This window comes from Heteronotia binoei, chromosome 15, assembly GCF_032191835.1.
Source record: "Heteronotia binoei isolate CCM8104 ecotype False Entrance Well chromosome 15, APGP_CSIRO_Hbin_v1, whole genome shotgun sequence".
Taxonomy (NCBI): Eukaryota; Metazoa; Chordata; class Lepidosauria; order Squamata; family Gekkonidae; genus Heteronotia; species Heteronotia binoei.
The window spans coordinates 45,641,055-45,659,985 of record NC_083237.1 but is presented as its reverse complement, the minus strand read 5'-3'; the positions used below and the strand labels follow the sequence as shown (position 1 = coordinate 45,659,985).

General features: G+C 45.0%; 1 protein-coding gene across 1 annotated transcript; it reads left to right on the top strand.

The window, feature by feature from the left end:
* ARL5C (ADP ribosylation factor like GTPase 5C) lies at positions 1 to 18,931 on the top strand. The gene is made up of 6 exons (XM_060255324.1): positions 1 to 79; positions 6,335 to 6,395; positions 7,675 to 7,822; positions 12,168 to 12,251; positions 16,237 to 16,388; positions 17,571 to 18,931. The coding sequence occupies exons 1-6, from the start codon at positions 34 to 36 to the stop codon at positions 17,617 to 17,619; spliced, it is 540 nt and encodes a 179-aa protein (XP_060111307.1). The 5' UTR covers positions 1 to 33; the 3' UTR covers positions 17,620 to 18,931.

Sequence of the window (18,931 nt, the reverse complement as noted above, 5' to 3'; positions counted from 1 at the left end):
GGCGCCCCGCCGGAGCCGTCGGCGAGTCTCGGAATGGGGCAGGTCTTTGCCAAGCTCTTGAGCATTTTCGGAAGCCGAGGTAGGCGCCTCTCTCTCGCCTCCTCTTCCACCTGGCCTGTTTCTCGACCCTTTCTTCTATTCTTCCCCTTGGCGCTTCTCTTTGCCGCTCCTGAATGTGACCGCCTTCGGCTTTCTTGCTTTGGCCGCTCCATCTTTTTGGCTTCTTGTTTTGACTTTGCATGTTTCCCTTCCCCCGCCCCCCCCCCATTCAATTCGACTTGGCACGGTTTTCTCCTCCCTTTCGGATTTGGATTCGTTTTCCCCGACTGCTCTGTGTTCTCTGCTTTTCTTGTTGTTTCTGTTTTCTCGTCCTTTTTTCTTTTGAGTTCTGATTTGCTGCTTCGTACCCCTCGGTTCCCCCCCACCCCTTGGAATATTCCTTGTAACTTTCCCCCTGCAGTTCCTTACGCACACAAACGGCCTTGCCCCCGCCCCTCGTTTCTCCTTATTTTTGCATTCCTCCCTATGGCAGCAACCAAAGAGTACCCAGAAGAGCAAGCGACCTTGCCAGATCCCCCAGAACTCTTCGGACAGCTGTGAGGGTTTTCTTTGGCCCAGTTTTCTCTTTGCGTTCTTTTCTTTGGAGATTTCCTTTTCCAAGTTTGCATTTCTATTGGGACATCCCCCTCTCCTCCCCTTAACATTTCCCCCTTCGCCTTTCAAGGAACTCAGTGCCATATGGGAGGGTGACATGGGGGGGCGGGTGTTGACCTTTTCGGCACGCCGGGAAAGGGCTGGCTTTTGTGCCGGCATGGTGGTTTCCGGCCAGCTTGTTATGAGTGAGAGAATGGGCTTCTCTGTGATGTGTGGATTTGTGAGTCTGGGAGGAGGCGCTGCTGTGTTTGCACATGGGGATGGGAGAGTGGGGCAGGGGGGACGCTTTTCCTGCGCGCTGGTGTTCCTCTCCAAGTAGCCTTTTAGAGAAGTGTTTGGCGCATTCTTCTATAGCTTTATTCTAGGAGCTGCAGAACCTGCGTCTGCTGCGCGCATTTCTGGGGACTGCCTAAGAGCGCATCCTTAGGGCGGCGTGGACGTCTAAAAGAACTTGTTCTGGGAGTCGGATGAAGTTGGGGCCGTCTGGCAAAAACAAAAGGCGGAATCGGAGGGGGAGGCGGTCCGAATGGGGTGTGCCTGTGGCGGAGCTGGAATCTGCCTGCCGCAGGAGAGGGGAGACGGTTTTGTTGCAAGAGCTGCGAACAAAAAGCCAAGTCTGGCAGGAAGAAGAGGGACTGGCTTGGCAGGTTGAAATCTTAACTTAGAGGGGGTAGAAATCAGAAAAGTCTCTTGGTCTCCTGAATGCTGATTGCTAGTGCAGCGAACAGCAATGGGTCTGGACAGAGACATTTTAGAATATTTCAATATTTGGCATCTTCAGCTGGTTTGTTTTGGTCTGAAATGAAGTCAGACGGGGCTTTTTCTGCAGAAAAAGCCTAGCAGGAACTCATTTGCATATGAGGCCACACACCCTGACATCAGCATTATTTCACACAGGAACTTATTTGCACATTAGGCCACACCCCGTGATGCCAAGCTATCCAAAACTGCGTTCCTGTGCATGCCTGCAGAAGCACTCTCAGGAGTTTAGATGGGTGCCCTAAGAAGTATTTTCCATTCCTTGTTCTCCTAACTAAAACAATCCAGGTTGGTGGCCTTCAGATTCCACAAGACTACCGGTAGAAGAACAAAGCCAAAAACACCTGTATATATGTTGTACGGTGTACATAGAGTTGTAGGATTGCTCTCAATATTGGCATACACATACGCAACAAAAATGCATGCATGTATTTTCCCAAGTATGCACTTTTGCACAACTAGCATACACACGCCCATACGTATTTACTTACTTAAAATATTTATTGCATTGCTACCCTGCCTTTTTCCCTAACACAAAGCAGCTTACATTGTTCATCTTTCCTCCATTTTATCTTTACAAGAACCCTGTGAGATGGTCCAGTCACATAGTTTCTGCCTAACCTGTGGTCACCCTACAAGCTTCCATGGCAGAGTGGAGATTCGAATCTGACTCTCCCAAATCCTATTCTGATCAGTGATGTGTTATGTTAGATATATCTCCATGCTGCCTTTCTCCCGAGATTCCTAAAACCCTTATGGGAATATACAGAAGAATATACATATAGGCACACTTTATGCTGCATGTTATCAATCCTACATCCATGTGCGTGCAAATAATCTATCACAAAGATGCGCCCATTCATGCCTTGAACACACATTTGTCCTAATCCCGTGAAGGCAATGTGCACGTAGAGACAAGTTTGTACAAAGAAAGGTGGATCTGTTGTACTTGTGCAAAAGCTTAATGTGCAAGAAGGAAAGGGGAGGGTGAAGACAACATCAAGCATTATGGGCATGTGTAACCCCATGTTACCTGACAGGAGTTCCCATGAGCTTATGCATTAGTCATTGTTTATGAAACCATGTTGTGTCATGGAGGCTGGCTTCTGCTGTTGCCACTGTTCTCTGACTCAGTACATTGTACTTGCAGAAGTTATGGTTTGAACTGCTCCGTTATGATCTTGCTAGCAAGTATTAGCACATAAATTGGTGCGTCAGCATCTTTGACAAGCACTCAAACTCTTGTGCTTAAAAAGGAAATTAGATGTGCGCAAATTAATTGGCAATCTTTCACACACCAATGTTTCTCCTCCCCCTCCAAAAAAACCCCACCCTCATCGGAAACAGTGTGGCTTCTTTCTCCCCCCAAAACATGCATGCATGCACTTCTGATGTCTGGAACTTGAGACAGTGTGGCTTATGTAGCCAATTGTGTGAGGCTGGCTGTAGGATTTGTTTATGGCATCTGAAAACAAAATATATTATGCTTCTTTATGTTTTAAATAGGACTTCCTTCCTTCTGCACAATGCGATTAAAAAAACCTTTTTATCTGATGAAGGTTGTCAAGCTGGAGGGTTTTTTTTTGGGGGGGGGGGGAAGGGGGTTCTTTACACTGAAAAACAGTCATTCGTACTGCTTGATCTGACTACCACCATAGAATAAGGGCATTAGTGACATTGGTCCTGCAATGTAAAACAGGCTTTCCCTGAAAGTTTACATGAAGTAAAACTTCACAGTTTTAAAAAATTGTTGGAAGGAATCTCAGCCTTCAACCCGCTGCTTTAAGTTATTTGTTTTGCAAATTCCTCTGTAGGCTCAGTTTACAGTGTCCAAGGCTGGCACGCAAGGGAAATGAAATTCCTTATCTGATTTTTGCTAACAGATAAAAAGCTTTTAAAGGCTTGGGCTAAGTTTTCACTGTTGCTGTTTCTATTTTGGCTAAATTGGGTGGAACAAAAAACCACAACTTAGCATATGCAGAGCACCTTCAGCTCAAAGAACTGCAGACCTTAACAACAGCCTTATAAGGCAGGCCAGTATCATCCATGTGTTGCAGATGAGGGCCTAGTAAACAGGGACTGATTCGTCATGGGGATTTGTTTTTCTGCAAAGGCAGCACTGGAGAATCTGGGAGCTTCCAGATGACATCACTTCCATCTGGCCCGATGTGCTTTAGATCCCTTTGAGCTGACACAAAGGGGCAGCTGTGGGATGACTGCAGACAGAACATCCATCTGGATCCTTTGCCCACATTTCCTCCCCCTTTCTTTCAGCCCTTTAAAGCAGCGGTCCCCAACCTTTTTGGCACCAGGAACCGGTTTTGTGGAAGACAGTTTTTCCACAAATGGGCGGGGGGGCATGGTTTCGGGATGGTACAGTTGTGCACTTTATTTTGGTGTGGTGGTTAAGTGTGTGGACTCTTATCTGGGAGAACCGGGTTTGATTCTCCACTCCTCCACTTGCAGCTGCTGGAATGGCCTTGGGTCAGCCATAGCTCTTGCTGAGTTGTCTTGAAAGGGCAGCTTCTGGGAGAGCCCTCTCAGCCTCACCTACCTCACAGGGTGTCTGTTGTGGGGGAGGAAGATAAAGGAGATTGTGAGCCACTCTGAGATTCGGAGGGCAGGATATAAATCCAGTGTTGTCTTCTTAGTATTACTACATTGTAATACATAATGAAATAATTATACAACTCACAGCCCCATTACTAACAAGGATTTGGCACCCCTGCTTTAAAGGACTTCCTCCCCCCTACTTTCCTAGCTGAGCAGAGTGGCAAAAGCAAATCTCCGCCCACATTCCATCTCCAAAATCTGCTCCAGATCAGACACCGAACTTCCATGTAGAACTGACCCAGTCATGGAGAATTTGGGCTCAGCCATCAGCAACATGGCACAAAATGCCCGTTGTGTCTTGCACTGCAGAAGCCTGAAGTGAGCAGAGCTCCCGCATTTTGTCAGAGTTCTCATTTTGCCGCATCAGTCAGTCACTTTAGGTGGTTCAGCTGAAGAATCAGTCCTGCAAGCACTGTTCCCTCTAAGCCAGGGGTGTCAAACTCATTTGTTATGAGGGCCAGCTCTGACATAAATGAGACCTTGTTGGGCCGAGCCATGTGTGTCATAAAATGTAATGCCAGGTCGCAGAGATATAAACTTTATAAAGGACACAGACAAACAGAATTAAAGATTTAAAAAAACCCTAAAATAAAACATGCTTTATTAGCACTCTTGCAATATTGTGGTCAGTATCAAAGCAAGCTCTCCTCCCCCCTTCCTGCCTTAGAGAGGGGCCTCAACCAATGGGGAAAAATGAGGCTTTGCTCTGTAGCTTCTGCGCAGTTGCGAAATCCTGATAAAGCAAGCGGTGACACGGAAAGAAGCAAGAGAAAGGGAGAAGGAAGCAGACTTGCTTGCAGGCCTGATAGGAACACTCTGGGGGCCTGATCCAGCCCACAAGCTGCATGTTTGACACCCCTGCTCTAAGCTGTGCAAGTGAGCAGCCGCTCATTAACACAGGAAGCCCCGCTCAGCAGCAATCTGGAGCCACGCAGGGTCTTGCACTGCCCATTGCCTGTTTTAAGATCACAGCAGTTCTATTATACTCAGGATGTGAACTGCCCTGATCAGTAGGGGGGGATTAGAGGAAACATTGCCTGCAAGGTCCCCCTCCCCCCAAGCTTGCATGCTTGCTTTTATGGCCCACGGGGCTGTTGTTGCAGGTGTGTGGACATAATGCTGTGTACCTGTGAAACAAGCTTGAAATGCAGTAGGACTGACCTCTTACATGTTGAAGTGTGGGATTGCTGAAAATGCAGTGGTAAATCTGCCACCCTTCTACTTGGCTGTTGGTCAGTTCAGAAACCCTCAAGTGCATCTGCCTTTCTGGTTTTCACATGAGCACAGCAGGGGAGGGCTTTAAGTGTGTGAATCTGGCCATAAGGGAGAAATGGCATTGTTATACCTGATTGACAGGTCTGTTGCTGACTTCTGGATTAGTATGTCAGATGATATTGGTTAGTGGAAGTTTGTTGGCAGAGAGGTACACAGAGTTGCTCCAGCTGTTTGCTACATTCCTGATGGCTGGGGCATCCCAGTAAGTCCCCTATTCAGCCAAAGCAGGGGAAAGAAAGCTGCATACAATTGTCTTGAATTGTTCTAGACCTCCCAGGAATGGGTGGCAAATGGCTGGGTGCTTTCTTGGGTTGTCTGCAATGAGCAATTAGCCCTGCCTCACAGCCTGAGCTTCTCTGTGTGCAATTAATAGTTCACTGTATGAATTGGATAATAAAGATCTCTTGATAGAGGAAGATGATCGAGGTTTATAAAATTATGCATGGGATGGAGGAAGTTGACAAAGAGACACTTCCTCAAATACTAGAACTCGAGGGCATTCAGTGAAGCTGACAGGCAGTAGATTCAGGACAGACAAAAGGAAATACTACTTTATAAAGAGAGTGATCAAAATTTTGAATTCTTTGCCCGAGGATGTAGACTCAGAGATTCGGAGTGGAGGGCAGAATATAAATCCAATACCTTCATCATCATCTTCTTTGCCATGTTGTTGACCCTCCAGAGGAACTGTTTGACTGCTCTGTGAGACTGGATGCTAGACTAGATGGACCACTGGTCTGATCCAGCAGGACTCTTCTGATGATCTCATAACGATCGATTGGATTCAGCCAGCTTTTGCACTAAATCTTACAAATTCACCTTCCATCTATAACTCCTGCATGCCACATGGCTTTTGTCCATGCAGATCCCATGATCCTCAGCATAGCCCTTTGGGTGGTCAAAGGGGGAGAGCCTTTCTCTCTCCTCCTGCTCCTCTTCTTCCTCCAACAGAAAATCTGGTTGGATCCATCACTGTATCTTTCCTGGACAGCTGGGAACTAATTTCTGATCTTTTTTTTTTGTCCCTCTCCAGAGCACAAGGTTATAATTATTGGTTTGGACAATGCTGGGAAAACTACCATCCTCTACCAGTTGTGAGTATCTTTTTCCCTTCTTCCACCGCCTGGCCTATTTATTTGTATTCAGCCTACAGAGTTCAGACAGAAGGAGTTCAGTTTGATGGCTGAGTGCTAGAACGTGTTTGATTGTCCTGGCAGTACCATAACCTCAGAGTAATACAGGTGATTTGGGGTAGATGCAGAGTGCATTTCTCATGTCAATGAAATAATCCCAAGCAGTCCCAATGTGAGCTGGGAGGTAGTTAGAGAACTTTCAGGCTATTGGCCTGCAATCTCCCACTCACCTAAGCAAAGTTTGAAGGGTTCTTCCAGCGTGGCAGGCCCAATCAGGATTGGGATCTAACAGCATTTTTAATTCGCTTTAAAATGGCAGCAACATGCGTGTATCAGACGCAAGGATATTATCACATGAGGCCCCTGAAAAGGCCTTCGAAAAGAGGGGTGATGCACAAAGTGACCCCTTGCTTACCAGGAGCATTCTTGTTAGCCACATAGATCACATTCTGTTTTTCAGGGGTTATGAGAGGCAGACACTTTCCTTCAAATCTAGAGGCTAATATGTATGCACCATTTGAAGAAGTGAGCAGTGACTCATGAAAACTCCTACTCTGCCACAGGTTTTGTTAGTCTTTAAGGTGCTTCTGGACTCTTGCTCTTTTGAACATATATGAACATATGAAGCTGCCTTATACTGAATCATACCCTCGGTCCATCAAAGTCAGTATTGTCTACACAGACTGGTAGTGGTTCTCCAGGGTCTCAAGCTGAGGTTTTCCACACCTATTTGCCTGGACCCTTTTTAGTTGGAGATGCCGGGGATTGAAGCTGGGACCTTCTGCTTACCAAGCAGGTGCTCTACCACTGAGCCACCATCCCTCCCTACTGCCACAGACTAACACGGCTTACCCATCTTGATCTAAGCACTCTTTGTGATCATAAATGGAACCTTTTGAAAACATGTCCCATTTTCATTTTGAATTGTAGCAAGGAGTGTTTAGATTTTGGCAGATGACACTGGGTTTTTTTTCATTTTGTGGTGAGCACAAGGATGGAGTTACCTGTGCAAGTGCTGTTGCTGCTATACTTCAAGAACTTTTGTCAGTATTTCAATATTGGGGCATTTGTAGTTGGCCATATGCTTTCCAAGGTGCTGCAGATTAGGATTAGGAAGATATGTATGTCTCATTAGCACCACTTATTTTGCAGCGGGGAGGATGTTGCTGTGGGAGCTATTGAGGGGGTGTTGATTTTTCCTGGTTTGGTCCTTTAATTTACTGATCTGGTCTTCTGACAGTCTCATGAATGAAGTTGTGCACACGTCTCCCACTATTGGCAGCAACGTAGAAGAAATTGTTGTACGCAAGACACACTTCCTGATGTGGGACATCGGTGGGCAAGAATCCCTGAGGTCTACTTGGAACACCTACTATTCCAACACAGAAGTGAGTGTGGATCTAAATAACTTAGATTATGTAAAATAGTTGAAGTAAGATAGTTGTAGACCAGGAAAGATCTGGAAGTTCAACCACCGCTCATGTTGTTGCATAATAAAAAACATCTAATCTACCTACCAACCCCATAAATGCAAGCAAAGGCCATTTGCCTTTCAACCTGTGCCAGTGATCTCCAACCTTTTGGGGCCTTTGGAGTTCTGACACAGCACAGTGGGCACATCCACAAAATGGCTGCTGCTGCTGCTTACCCTCAGTCACACAGCAAAGATCCTTTGTGCTGTGTGGCAACTTCAGCTGAAGTAATGTTTTCAAGAATGTGCACAAGCAATCATAGTCCTCATTGGGCCAAAGCCCCACATGGTTCTGCCAACTTTCTAAAAACACTTGGTGGGAACCATATTGGGGACCCCTGGCATATGCCAATCTAAATCAAAATATCATTAGAAAAAGGGCATTATAGGAAAAATGCTTACAAAAAGAACAGTTTTATTTATATCTAGCTACTGGTCCTTGTTGTGTGAACCTGAGAGGCCAAAAATCACCTGGAATCACTGGCTAGTGAGATTTGGGAGATAATTCCTTGCTATCCAAAACATGGCAGTTGTATTGGAGCATATCTGAAACTCCTGCAGCTCTAATACTGGCAAGGGCAGAATGTGAACTATCAGTCCCATGAGCCTGGTTGAGGTGGGAGGGGAGGAAATGGGTTAACCCTTTCTGGGCTGCAGTGAGCCACAATAAAGGCACACTGCACAACGTTCTTCAGAAACTTAGCGAACTGTGTCTTGGAACCCCATGAGATTCTTTCGTCCTACAGCTGTTCTAGGGAGACTTTTTTCCCCCTCAGCCAGTCATCTCAAAAACCTTCCTTCTGTGGTTTGCAGCACAAAATGTGCTCTAGTTCTCACAAACAACAGATGGTAACCTTAGATCTGAAGCGTACCACTTAAGGCTGCAGGTGAAAACATCACATGGTGTGGAAGGTTCTCATATGAAGGAAGCAGGGCTTTTTTGTAGAAAAAGCCCGGCCGAAACTCATTTGCATATTAGGCCACACACCCTGCCATCACCATTGTTTCATGCAGGGCTTTTCTGTAGAAAAAGCCCAGCATGGATTCATTTGCATATTAGGCCACACCCCTGCTCATATTAGGCCACACCCCCTGGAAGGAAGATTGTTGCATGTAGCAAGTCTAAGCTAGAACTCCTCTCCTGACATGTCGCTCTTCTGTGAGAGCAGGTGGCAATGTATGGCTAAGGCAGAGCTACAAATCAGAAACTACCTAAATGCATCTAAAGGGGGACATGACAGACATTTCTAAAATTATGCATGGGGTGGAGAGAGCTGACAATGAGAAATGTTTCTCTCTCTCCTGAAATACTAGAGCTCAAGGGCATCCCATGAAGCTGATGGGCAATAGATTCGGGATGGACAAAAGAAAATACTTCTTTATATAGCGAGCGATTAAAATGTGGAATTTGCTTTTAGAGGATGTAGTGAGGGCCACAGGCATAGACAACTTTAAAAGGAAATTAGATAGTTTCATGGAGGGGTAGGTCTATCATTGGCTACTAGCCATAGTGATTATGGGGAACCTCCATGTTCAGAGACAGTAAAGCAGGAGGCAACTTCAGAGGAAGGCCTCGACCTCTATGCTCTATTGTTGGCCATCAAGAGGAACTGTTTAGCCACTGTGCAAGAGAAGATGCTGGACTAGATGGACCTCTGGTTTGATCCATCAGGGTTCTTCTTATGTCCCTCTTAGCTGCTGTGAACTTCCTAGATGGCTTTAGGCCAGCTATGCTCTCTTAGGACTCAACGACACAGTTGTCCTCCCCTCAGCATAGGCGCACCTATTTATTGTGAATTATTTTTCCCCTTTAACAAATATAGTCTCCAGGATCACTAGGCAGAGGGGAAATGTGTAGTTGCATACATTTCCTCAACGCAGAGATGCTGTCTAGAGGAGGGGCCAGCATGCTTGTCTCTGTTCTTGACCTGTTCAGTAAGAATGCAGAAAGTAGTCATGTTGTTGAGGGCCTGTTTGAAGAGGTAGAGTCCGGCTTGCTGCTCACACCAGAATGAGCTTTAATGGCCTGTCTGCAGATACTAAGTCTAGTATTCTTTTACAAATGTCTGTTTCTTTCATTTATACCCCACTTTTCTCCCCCAAAATGGCTTACAGTAGGGATGGCCAAACTTGCTTAACTCGCTTAAGAGCCACAAGACATGAATGTCAGAGTTTGAGAGCCGGGAGGGAGGAAGGGAGGGAGGGAGGGAGGGGGGGAGGGAGGGGGAGAGAGAGAGAGAGAGAGAGAGAGAGAGAGATGATGTTGAAAGCAACTTTAAATGCATGGAGAAATGATTTAAGGAGGCAAACACCTTTTCCAAGCTGGCTGATGGCATGGTAGGAGCTTCAAGAGCCCCACAATATGTGTTAAAGAGCCACAGTTTGGCCACCCCCGGCTTTCAACATTCTCTTCATTTTATTCTCACAATAACTAAGTAGGGTTAGGCTGAATGTGTTTGACTGGCCGAAAGTCACCCAGCAAGCTTCCACTGCGGAATAGGGATTCAAACGAGGTCTTCCAGATCCTAAGCTGACACTTAACCACTATACTACATGCTAGCTTTTGTGCTTAAGTAGTTTTGCTCTGCTGGTGTGTTTGCCTTCCGGGTCTTTCAGCTTGCCATGTTATTCCCCTTCAGGCCACACTTGTCCACCCTTGATTAGCTATGCCTGCTAGCTTTTCCTCCCAATCAGTTCTGAATAAGACTAAAAGGTTGGGAGGAAGTGGAATTCGAGCCCTCTGAGTCAGAGCTCTCCGTCTGCTATGAGAGAACAAAGCCAAGCTGAGACGTGCTCCGTTTTGTCTTCCAAGTTCACATTCTTGACATTTCTAGATATGGAATTTTTTCCCCTCCTCCCATCTTCTGATCGTTGTTTGCTTGTGTGTGTGTGCGTCTTAGTTCTTGCCAAGGCAACAGGTCGGCAAAAACAAGGATATTCCATCCACTCTATACAAATATACTCCTCTAAACCTAAAGGCCCTTTTAAAATTCCACATTGGTTTTGTGATACTTAGAAAACAGCAGGGGTCTGCATCTATCTCCACCAAAATGTAGTTTTTGCTAAATCCATGGGTAGATGCTTTTAGAAGCAGCAAAATAAGCTATGCAGAATGTCCTTGTACTCTGTTCTAACTCATGAAAGTTTCAGTTCCAATAAACCTAGTCTTTAAGGTCTGTAAGATTCCTTTCCACCTTTGCTGCAGCAGCTTATGAGCCACCCGAATTTACTACTGATGTGTGGACAAACATTTGACAGACTACTGTTGTAAGACAGACTGCTGAACTGCTGTGATCCTGAGTGGATAGGGTTGCCAGGTCCAACTCAGGAAATATCTGGGGACTTTGGGAGTGGAGCCAGGAGCAAGGGTGTGACAACTTCTGAAGGAAGTTCTGGCCAACCCAGCTAAAAGGCCCACACTCCTTTTAAATGCCCTCCCTTCATTGGAAATAATGGAGAATGGGGGCACCTTATTTTGGGGTTCATAGAACTGGACCCACCTAGTCCAATTTTTTGTAAACTTGGAGAGTTTTGGGGGGAGAGGCATCAGATGCTATGCCGGAAATGTGATGCCTCTACCTAAAAAACAGCACTCCCAGAGCTCCAGATACCATGGATCAATTCTCCAGTATACCCTATGGGGACCAGTTTCTATAGGGTATAATGGAGTGCCCAGTGGACATTCAACTCCCCTCCCTTCTTTCTCATAACCCTGAAGTGAGGGGGAGGGCTTCCAAACCAGGGAATCCCCTGCCCCCCAACTGGGGATTGGCAACCCCATGCATGGAAGTGTCATCAAACATGTGCAGAGTGCCTTTTTCTTTATCACAGTTTCTTGAGAACTGTGAGGGGACTACTTTCCCACAGGCCTGAGTCTCTTCCTCAAACAGGAGTCCCCTGTTTCTGAGTCTGCAGTACCTTTGGAAGTTTGACACAGCACGGCAGGCACAGCCACAAAATGGCTGCTGCAGCTTCCCATGAGTCACCCAGTGAAGATACTTGTGTTGTGGTAGTAGCAGCAACCGAAACATTTTTTAAAAATCTGCACAGCCAATCAGAAGTCTAAACCATTCTAAAACCATTTAGTAGACATCAGAAAAAGGTGTCAGCAGGTGCCATGATGCCCACAGTTGTTATGTTGGGAATGCCTGTCCTAGAAAATATATACTAAATCTGCCTGTTTTTGATTGTATCTCCTTTCTCAGCTTTGGCTTCTGGGTCTTAGGTGGCTCATAGATTTGCCATTTCCCCTTTCTTTCTAGTTCATCATTCTTGTGATTGATAGCACGGACCGTGAGAGGCTGACATTGACAAAAGAGGAGCTGTACAAGATGCTGGCTCATGAGGTGAGTGCTGGCTGTGAAGTGCAGAGAGGTGCATTGTGGGAAATCTTAGGTGCTCTTTTCAGGCTTCTTTGTGCATTTTGTGCTGGTGTGTGAGTGAACCATTTATTGTTACCAAGCTGCCCAACAGTAATGCTGACTGCTTGTGTTACAATACTATGTCATGGGCCAGAATGTTATGAAAATGGAAAATCTGTAGCATTTATCCCCATGGAAACCAGCTAGGATATATAAAAACATGGATAATAAATGCTGGTTTGGAATCTGGCAAGGGCATAGTTCTTCCATGCATGGTGACTATGGGGATGCATGTTTAAAAAAACCCTTATTGATTTCATTTTTGGTATCCCAAATTTTAGGTTTTGGCTTCTGTTTCATTTTTGTTATCCCAGGTTTTAGGGGATGTTGTTACTGGTTTTGGCTTCTATTTTGGGTACAGTTTTTTATTCCAGAATTTTAGAACAATTATTCTTGCTCTTTCCACCCCCCCCACCTCAGAGATGGGAGGAGTAGGGAGGGAGGCAGAGAAGAAAAGAGTATTTAATCCAGTTAATGGGCTACCAAAGAAATGGAGATTTAGAATCTGGAAACCTGTGGTAAACTTTATGAAGTGGGGTTGCCAATCCTCAAATGGGACAGGAGGAAAAAACCATGTGGGCATTCACGTGAAATCAACCTCAAATCCTAAGAAATTTGATTATTTATATACAATTGTTCATGGAAAATACAATGTGACGCAAAGTGCAAAAGGAAAACCACTCCTGAAACAATTTCAATATTAATGTCCGACAGTTCATTCCTAGAAATCGGAGTCGGGAAGCAGTGTGTAATGCCGTGAAAACAGAGTCCAGTGCTCCAACTCTTCTCTGTTAGCCTATATAAAGATGGAATTCAGCAAGGCAGTAGGACGCAACAGGGATGCGCTAATTGCCCTGTTTCACATGAGGCTTTGATGAGTTTCTATCATGACTAAAACCATTCATATTGGAGACCAACGTGCCTACATTCAAGAGACAATGACGTCATTGTCTCTTGAATGCAGGAGTGTTGGTCTCCAATATGAAGCCTTGTGTGAAACAGGGCAATTAGCTCATCCCTGTTGCATCCTACTGCCTTGCTGAATTCCATATTTATATTGGCTAACAGAGAAGAGTTGGCGCGCTGGACTCTGTTTTCACAGCATTAGACACTGCTTCCCGACTCCGATTTCTAGGAACAAACTGTCGGACATTAATATTGAAATTGTTTCGGGAGTAGTTTTCCTTTTGCACTTTGTGTCACATTGTATTTTCCATGAACAATTGTATACAAATAATCAAATTTCTAAGGATTTGAGGTTGATTTAATGTGAATGCCCACGTGGCTTTTTCCTCCTGCTCTATCTTTTCACCTTACTCTGTTTGGTTGCTAAATCCTCAGGTAGGGGCAGAGGATCCCCTGGTCTGGAGCCCCTCCCCCTGCTTCAGGGTCATCAGAAAGTGGGGGGGGGAGGGAAATATCTGCTGGTCACTCCATTTTTCCCTTTGGATACTGATTCCCATAGAGTATAATGGAGAATTGATCCACGGATATCTGGAGCTGCGGGAGGGGCTGTTTTTTGAGGTAGAGGCACCAAATTTTCAGCGTAGCATCCAGTTCCTCTCCTCAAAACATCCTCCAAGTTTCAAAAAGATTGGACCAGGGGGTCCAATTCTATGTGCCCCTATTCTTCATTATTTCTAGTGGAGGAAAGGCATTTAAAAGGTGTGCAGTCCCTTTAAATGTGATTTCCAGAACTCCCTTTGGAGTTCAGTTGTGCTTGGCACAACCTTGCTCCTGGCTCCACCCCCAAAGTCTCCTGACTCCACTTCCAGAGTCCCCAGATATTTCTTGAATTGCACTTGGCAACCCTAATATGGAGAGGACCATAATGCATACATTGTTATTGCTTTGGGCTTAATAATAACGATTAGATGTATGTTGTTTCCTGTGTTTAATGGTAAAATTCTATTCATATTTTTGTATTTGCTTCATTTATAGACCTGCTTTCTCTTGGAGATTGGGGATTAGAGAACAGTGCAATAACCTGACTGGGCTGCTGTGATGTCATGGAATATTTTTGAACACTTAGTCTTAACTGCTTAGGAGGAAATTGTCAGTAGTAGAATGTTGAAGATTCTGTGTAGGTCAAAACCCATACAGGGCCTAAGGGCAATAAAGGTTGCTCCAGAGCACTTAATAGCAAGAGTCCTATGTTAAGGGCCCAGGAAATGGATGTCTGAGTGGAGGAGCCAGTGGGCAAGACCGCTAGTGACCTTTAAAAAGGATAGAAGAAGATATTGGGTTGCAGTCCATAACTCCCATCTGCAAAGTCTTCCTCTATGGCTTTTTTTACTTAGACTAGGGGTGTCGAACTCATGAGGACTGAATGTGACAAAAATGAGACTTTTTCAGGCCAGGCCTTGTGTGCCATAAAATGTAATTACAGGTAGCGGAGATATAAACTTTATAAAGGACACGGACAAACACAATTAAAGATTTTTTAAAAACTTAAAATAAAACATAATTAAAACATTAGCACTTGCTGGACTTAAAGGTGCTTTCTTTGTATGTCTCCCATGGGATCCAGGGAGCTGGGCATAGGAAGCTCTGGCTCTTTCCTTCCTTCCCCAGGGGACCAGGAGGGAGAGGAGCCTCAGTCAGTAGAAGGAAGAGAGGCTTGGCTCAGTAGCTCTGCTGTGCGATTGAGAGAGCCTGGCAAAGTAAGCTCTCCCTCCCCCCTTTCTCCCCAAGGGAGGAACCTCAGCTAATGGAGAAAATAGAGGCTTTGCTCTGTAGCTCCTGTGTGATTGAGCAAGCCTGGCAAAGCAAGCTGTGATGCAGAAGGAAGCAAGAGAGAGGGAGAAGGAAGCAGATGACAACCAGTTACTCAGGGCCTGATAGGAGCCCTCTGGGGAAGCTGATTTAGCCCCTGGGCCGCTTGTTTGACACCTCTGACTTAGACTGTACAGCGTTATTGCAGTGTATGCCGTTTGATCCTGAAAAGGATTGCGCTGTCCCTTTCATGTGTCAATTTTGTTAACTTGATTAGACTTTGTATGTTAATGCACATTGAAGTATAGTGACAAAAAAATGAAGATATCAAAAATCCAATATAGGCTAATTTTCCAAGGTCAACAGAAGTCTCTAGAGTAGTGATAACCCACTCTTTGGCTCTTCTGAGTGCCATTCCCCAATATGGCATTTGGCCTGCATTTCAGAAGAGTGGCCTGCTGGGCTTTTGTGGGCAGTAGTTGGCTGCCACTTTGAAACTCCCCTCTGGAGAGAAAGGTAAACTGCTTAGCCTCAGGCTAGGGATGGAAGTAAATGTGGCTCTTCTGGTTGTCATTTGTGAAAGTGGCTTTCCAAAAGCTGTGGACCTGAATACTACTGATCCAGAGGGAAATATGATTAGGACGATAGTTGGAGAAGTAGACAGGAAGGGCAAGGGGGATCTTTGCCCCCCTTCTCTTGCCCCATCAGATTTTTCATGAGTTTTATTGGGCCACTCAGATAATTCACTTTGACCTGGTCTGAAGAATATGGTCCATGCTGATCCTTGGGATATGCATCTCTTACTATCCTTGTGTGTCCTACGGTAGTAGGGAACTCCTTTGCATATTATGTCACACATCCAATCTTGTAGCCAATCCTCCAAGAGCTTACAGGGCTTTTAGTACTGTAAGCTTTTGGAGAATTGGCTAAATCAGGGGTGTGTGGCCTAATATGCAAAGGAGTTCCCGGTACAAGAAAAGACCTGCTAAGGTGGATCCACCCAAGGAAAAGATAATTAGGCCCTACTTAAGCAGCCTTCTCTCTAATGATTCTCATCACAGGACAAGATCTTCCAAATGTTTCTATGACTTTTGATTTTGTGGATCATTCTTGTGACTTTGGGGGGCTGGTAGTGTGATTAGGGAGCCAATGGAACAAGGAAGTCAGCAACATGTTTCTTTCTTCCCCACCTCAGGACCTGCGCAACGCAGCTGTGTTGATCTTTGCCAACAAACAGGATGCCAAAAATTCCATGTCTGCCTCTGAGATCTCCAAGTTTCTCACCCTCAGCTCCATCAAAGACCATCCGTGGCACATTCAAGGATGTTGCGCACTCACAGGAGAAGGGTGAGTACTATGTGCTTACGTTTCATGTGAAGAAGATATTGGTGTGCATTACCTATGGAGCTCTGTGCCTTGTGAAATTAGTACAAACTGCCAAATTCTGAATTGGGAGTTTCACACAGTTTGTCAAGTTTGTCAAACTTCTGCTTTCGCTCTACTGCAAGAGAGCAGCATTGTCATGATCTGGCACCATCTTGCTCTTTTAGGGAACTGTAATGCTTTTACTGTTTTATTTAATTCAAATTTTATTCTGTGGTGATTGTAACCTATAACCTGTTGTGAACTGCTCTGAGCTGTGTTTTGGGAAGGGTGGTTAAAAATGCAATACATTAATCAATAAATATGATGGCTTTAACAGAAAATACCAACATTGGACTATCAAACCCCAAGTTGACATATGCTGCAGGTCTGGAGTACATTTGTAACTGCAGTATTTGGTTAGACTGGGGTCCCCACCAATACTCCCTCTAAGCTGTGCAATCTTGTGAGCAAAAATTCTTCTTCTTGAGCTACTGGCATTAAAGTTGTGAGCTACCCCATAAATTAGATTGCTCTGGGGCTATTTTTCCTGAGCTGTGATAAAAATACGTGAGCCAGAGGCTAAAACACTGTGAGCTAGCTCACACTAACTCAGCTTAGAGGGAACACTGGTCCCCACTGTTTTTGAGTCTGTGGGCATCTTTGGAATTCTGACAGAAGAGGTGGGCACAACCACAAAATGGCCACCACCATGGGAGGTGGAGCCAACCACACAGAGGAAACCCAAGTGCCCAGGACAAGAGGACTAACTTTAAAAAATGCACTGGAAAAGAGTGAGAGAATAAAACCAACTCTGTAGTTATTTTAATCTGTACAGCCAATCACATTTTTAATGGCCAACCAGAAAGGTGTTGGCGGGGTCCACAGCGCCCACAGGCATCCAGTTGGGGAACCCAGGGCCAGACTATTGACAATCTATCTCAGTACTGTCCACTTTGAATGGCTGTGGCTGTCCACAGTCTCAGACAGAGAAAGGTCTTTTTCAGCACCTGCGACTTAAGATCCTTTTTAACTGGGATTAAACTTGGGACCTTCTGCATGCAAAGCTGTGCACTCAGCCATGGAACTCACAGCCTTCCTCTCAATGTGGAGAGATTCTAGGAGTTGTGATCCTCTCGTACTAACCCCTTTGTCTTCTCCCTGCAGCCTTCCAGCTGGTTTAGAGTGGATGACTTCTCGTGTTCAAGCTAACTGATGCCAGCCAAAGCTATGCTAGAGAAGAAAGACAACCTCATGTATTTATTCCTGTTATGCAAAAGCTCGGGATCTATTTGGACCTTGGCCTGGCTTTTGTTTTCTTCCTGAAAGCCATCGAACTGGATTTTGATACATTTCAATGACATTATGGAAGGAGATATGAACTGTGCCTACTGAGAAAGGGGCATGCAGAGATTTCTTCTAGACCAATCTTGAACCACAGGAGATACATCCTGCCATTGAACGGCTGCGGGGAGGGGGTGGGGGTGAAGATTTAAAAGTTTCGCTCCTACACTTCTCCTGATGGAATAGCAAAGCATTCCCATGTACCTGTAAAAGCCTTGTGAACTGAAAACAAGGTCATGTGAGAGTTGCCAAATGCAGAACCACACAGTCTGTCCCCCCCCATCAAAAAAAAGCATTTTTGCTTTGCTATACCAGAACCAGCAAGTGGTGAAAAAGCCGCGTTGTGGAGCATGCCTTGATCTCACACTCAGGCTTCAGACATACCTGGGCCGCTTTCCAAATTGGAAGATGTCCAAGAGACTTCTGGAACAAAAGAGCATTTGAGAGTTCCCTTGTTCTCGTGGGATTGTTCGTATTTCTCTATGGATAGGACAGAATGATCGGGATGCTGAATTTGCCCTTCGGTGTCCTTTTTGGGTCTCACTGTTCTCTCTCTCTTTCTCTTTCTTTTTATTTTATAAAGTCCTGACTTTTTAGTGTCTGTTAATGTCAGGCGAAAATTTCCGCTGCTGTTTTTTCAGAGAAAGCTTCTTTTTACCACGTTCAAGACAAGTCTTGCCTTGTTGGGTTATCCGCAGGCAGCTGTAGTGTTCAGGAAAAGCAGTTTACATCAGAGCAAAAAAATCTCAATATGGGGGGGAAATGCAACCCCTACCTCATAAGGGAAGATTCCTTCCCTTGCTTCCTAAATGAGGCACACTCTTCCATTGTTTTGCAAATTTTCAAGGCAATTGGAATGAATGATCTCAACCAATTTGGGAGGGGGACAGTTGGCCCACACTGCTTTACGACCCCTTCAACACCTGCTGCCATCCTACATTACCTAGTTGTTTGACTGGGAAAGAGATATCTTATAGTGCCTGTTTCTCCACCGTTAAGACCTGTGTAGACTGCTGAACACTAAAGGCAGAGGAATGCTTTGAAATATTCCAGTATTTGGGTAAAGACAGATTACCACCATGCATCTGTGTTCTCCTATAGAGGGGGGATTTTTTAAGATTGTGATCTTTTGAGACTTTTTTTTAGTAAAATGTTTCCTTATTAAATGCTATTTATTTTTCACA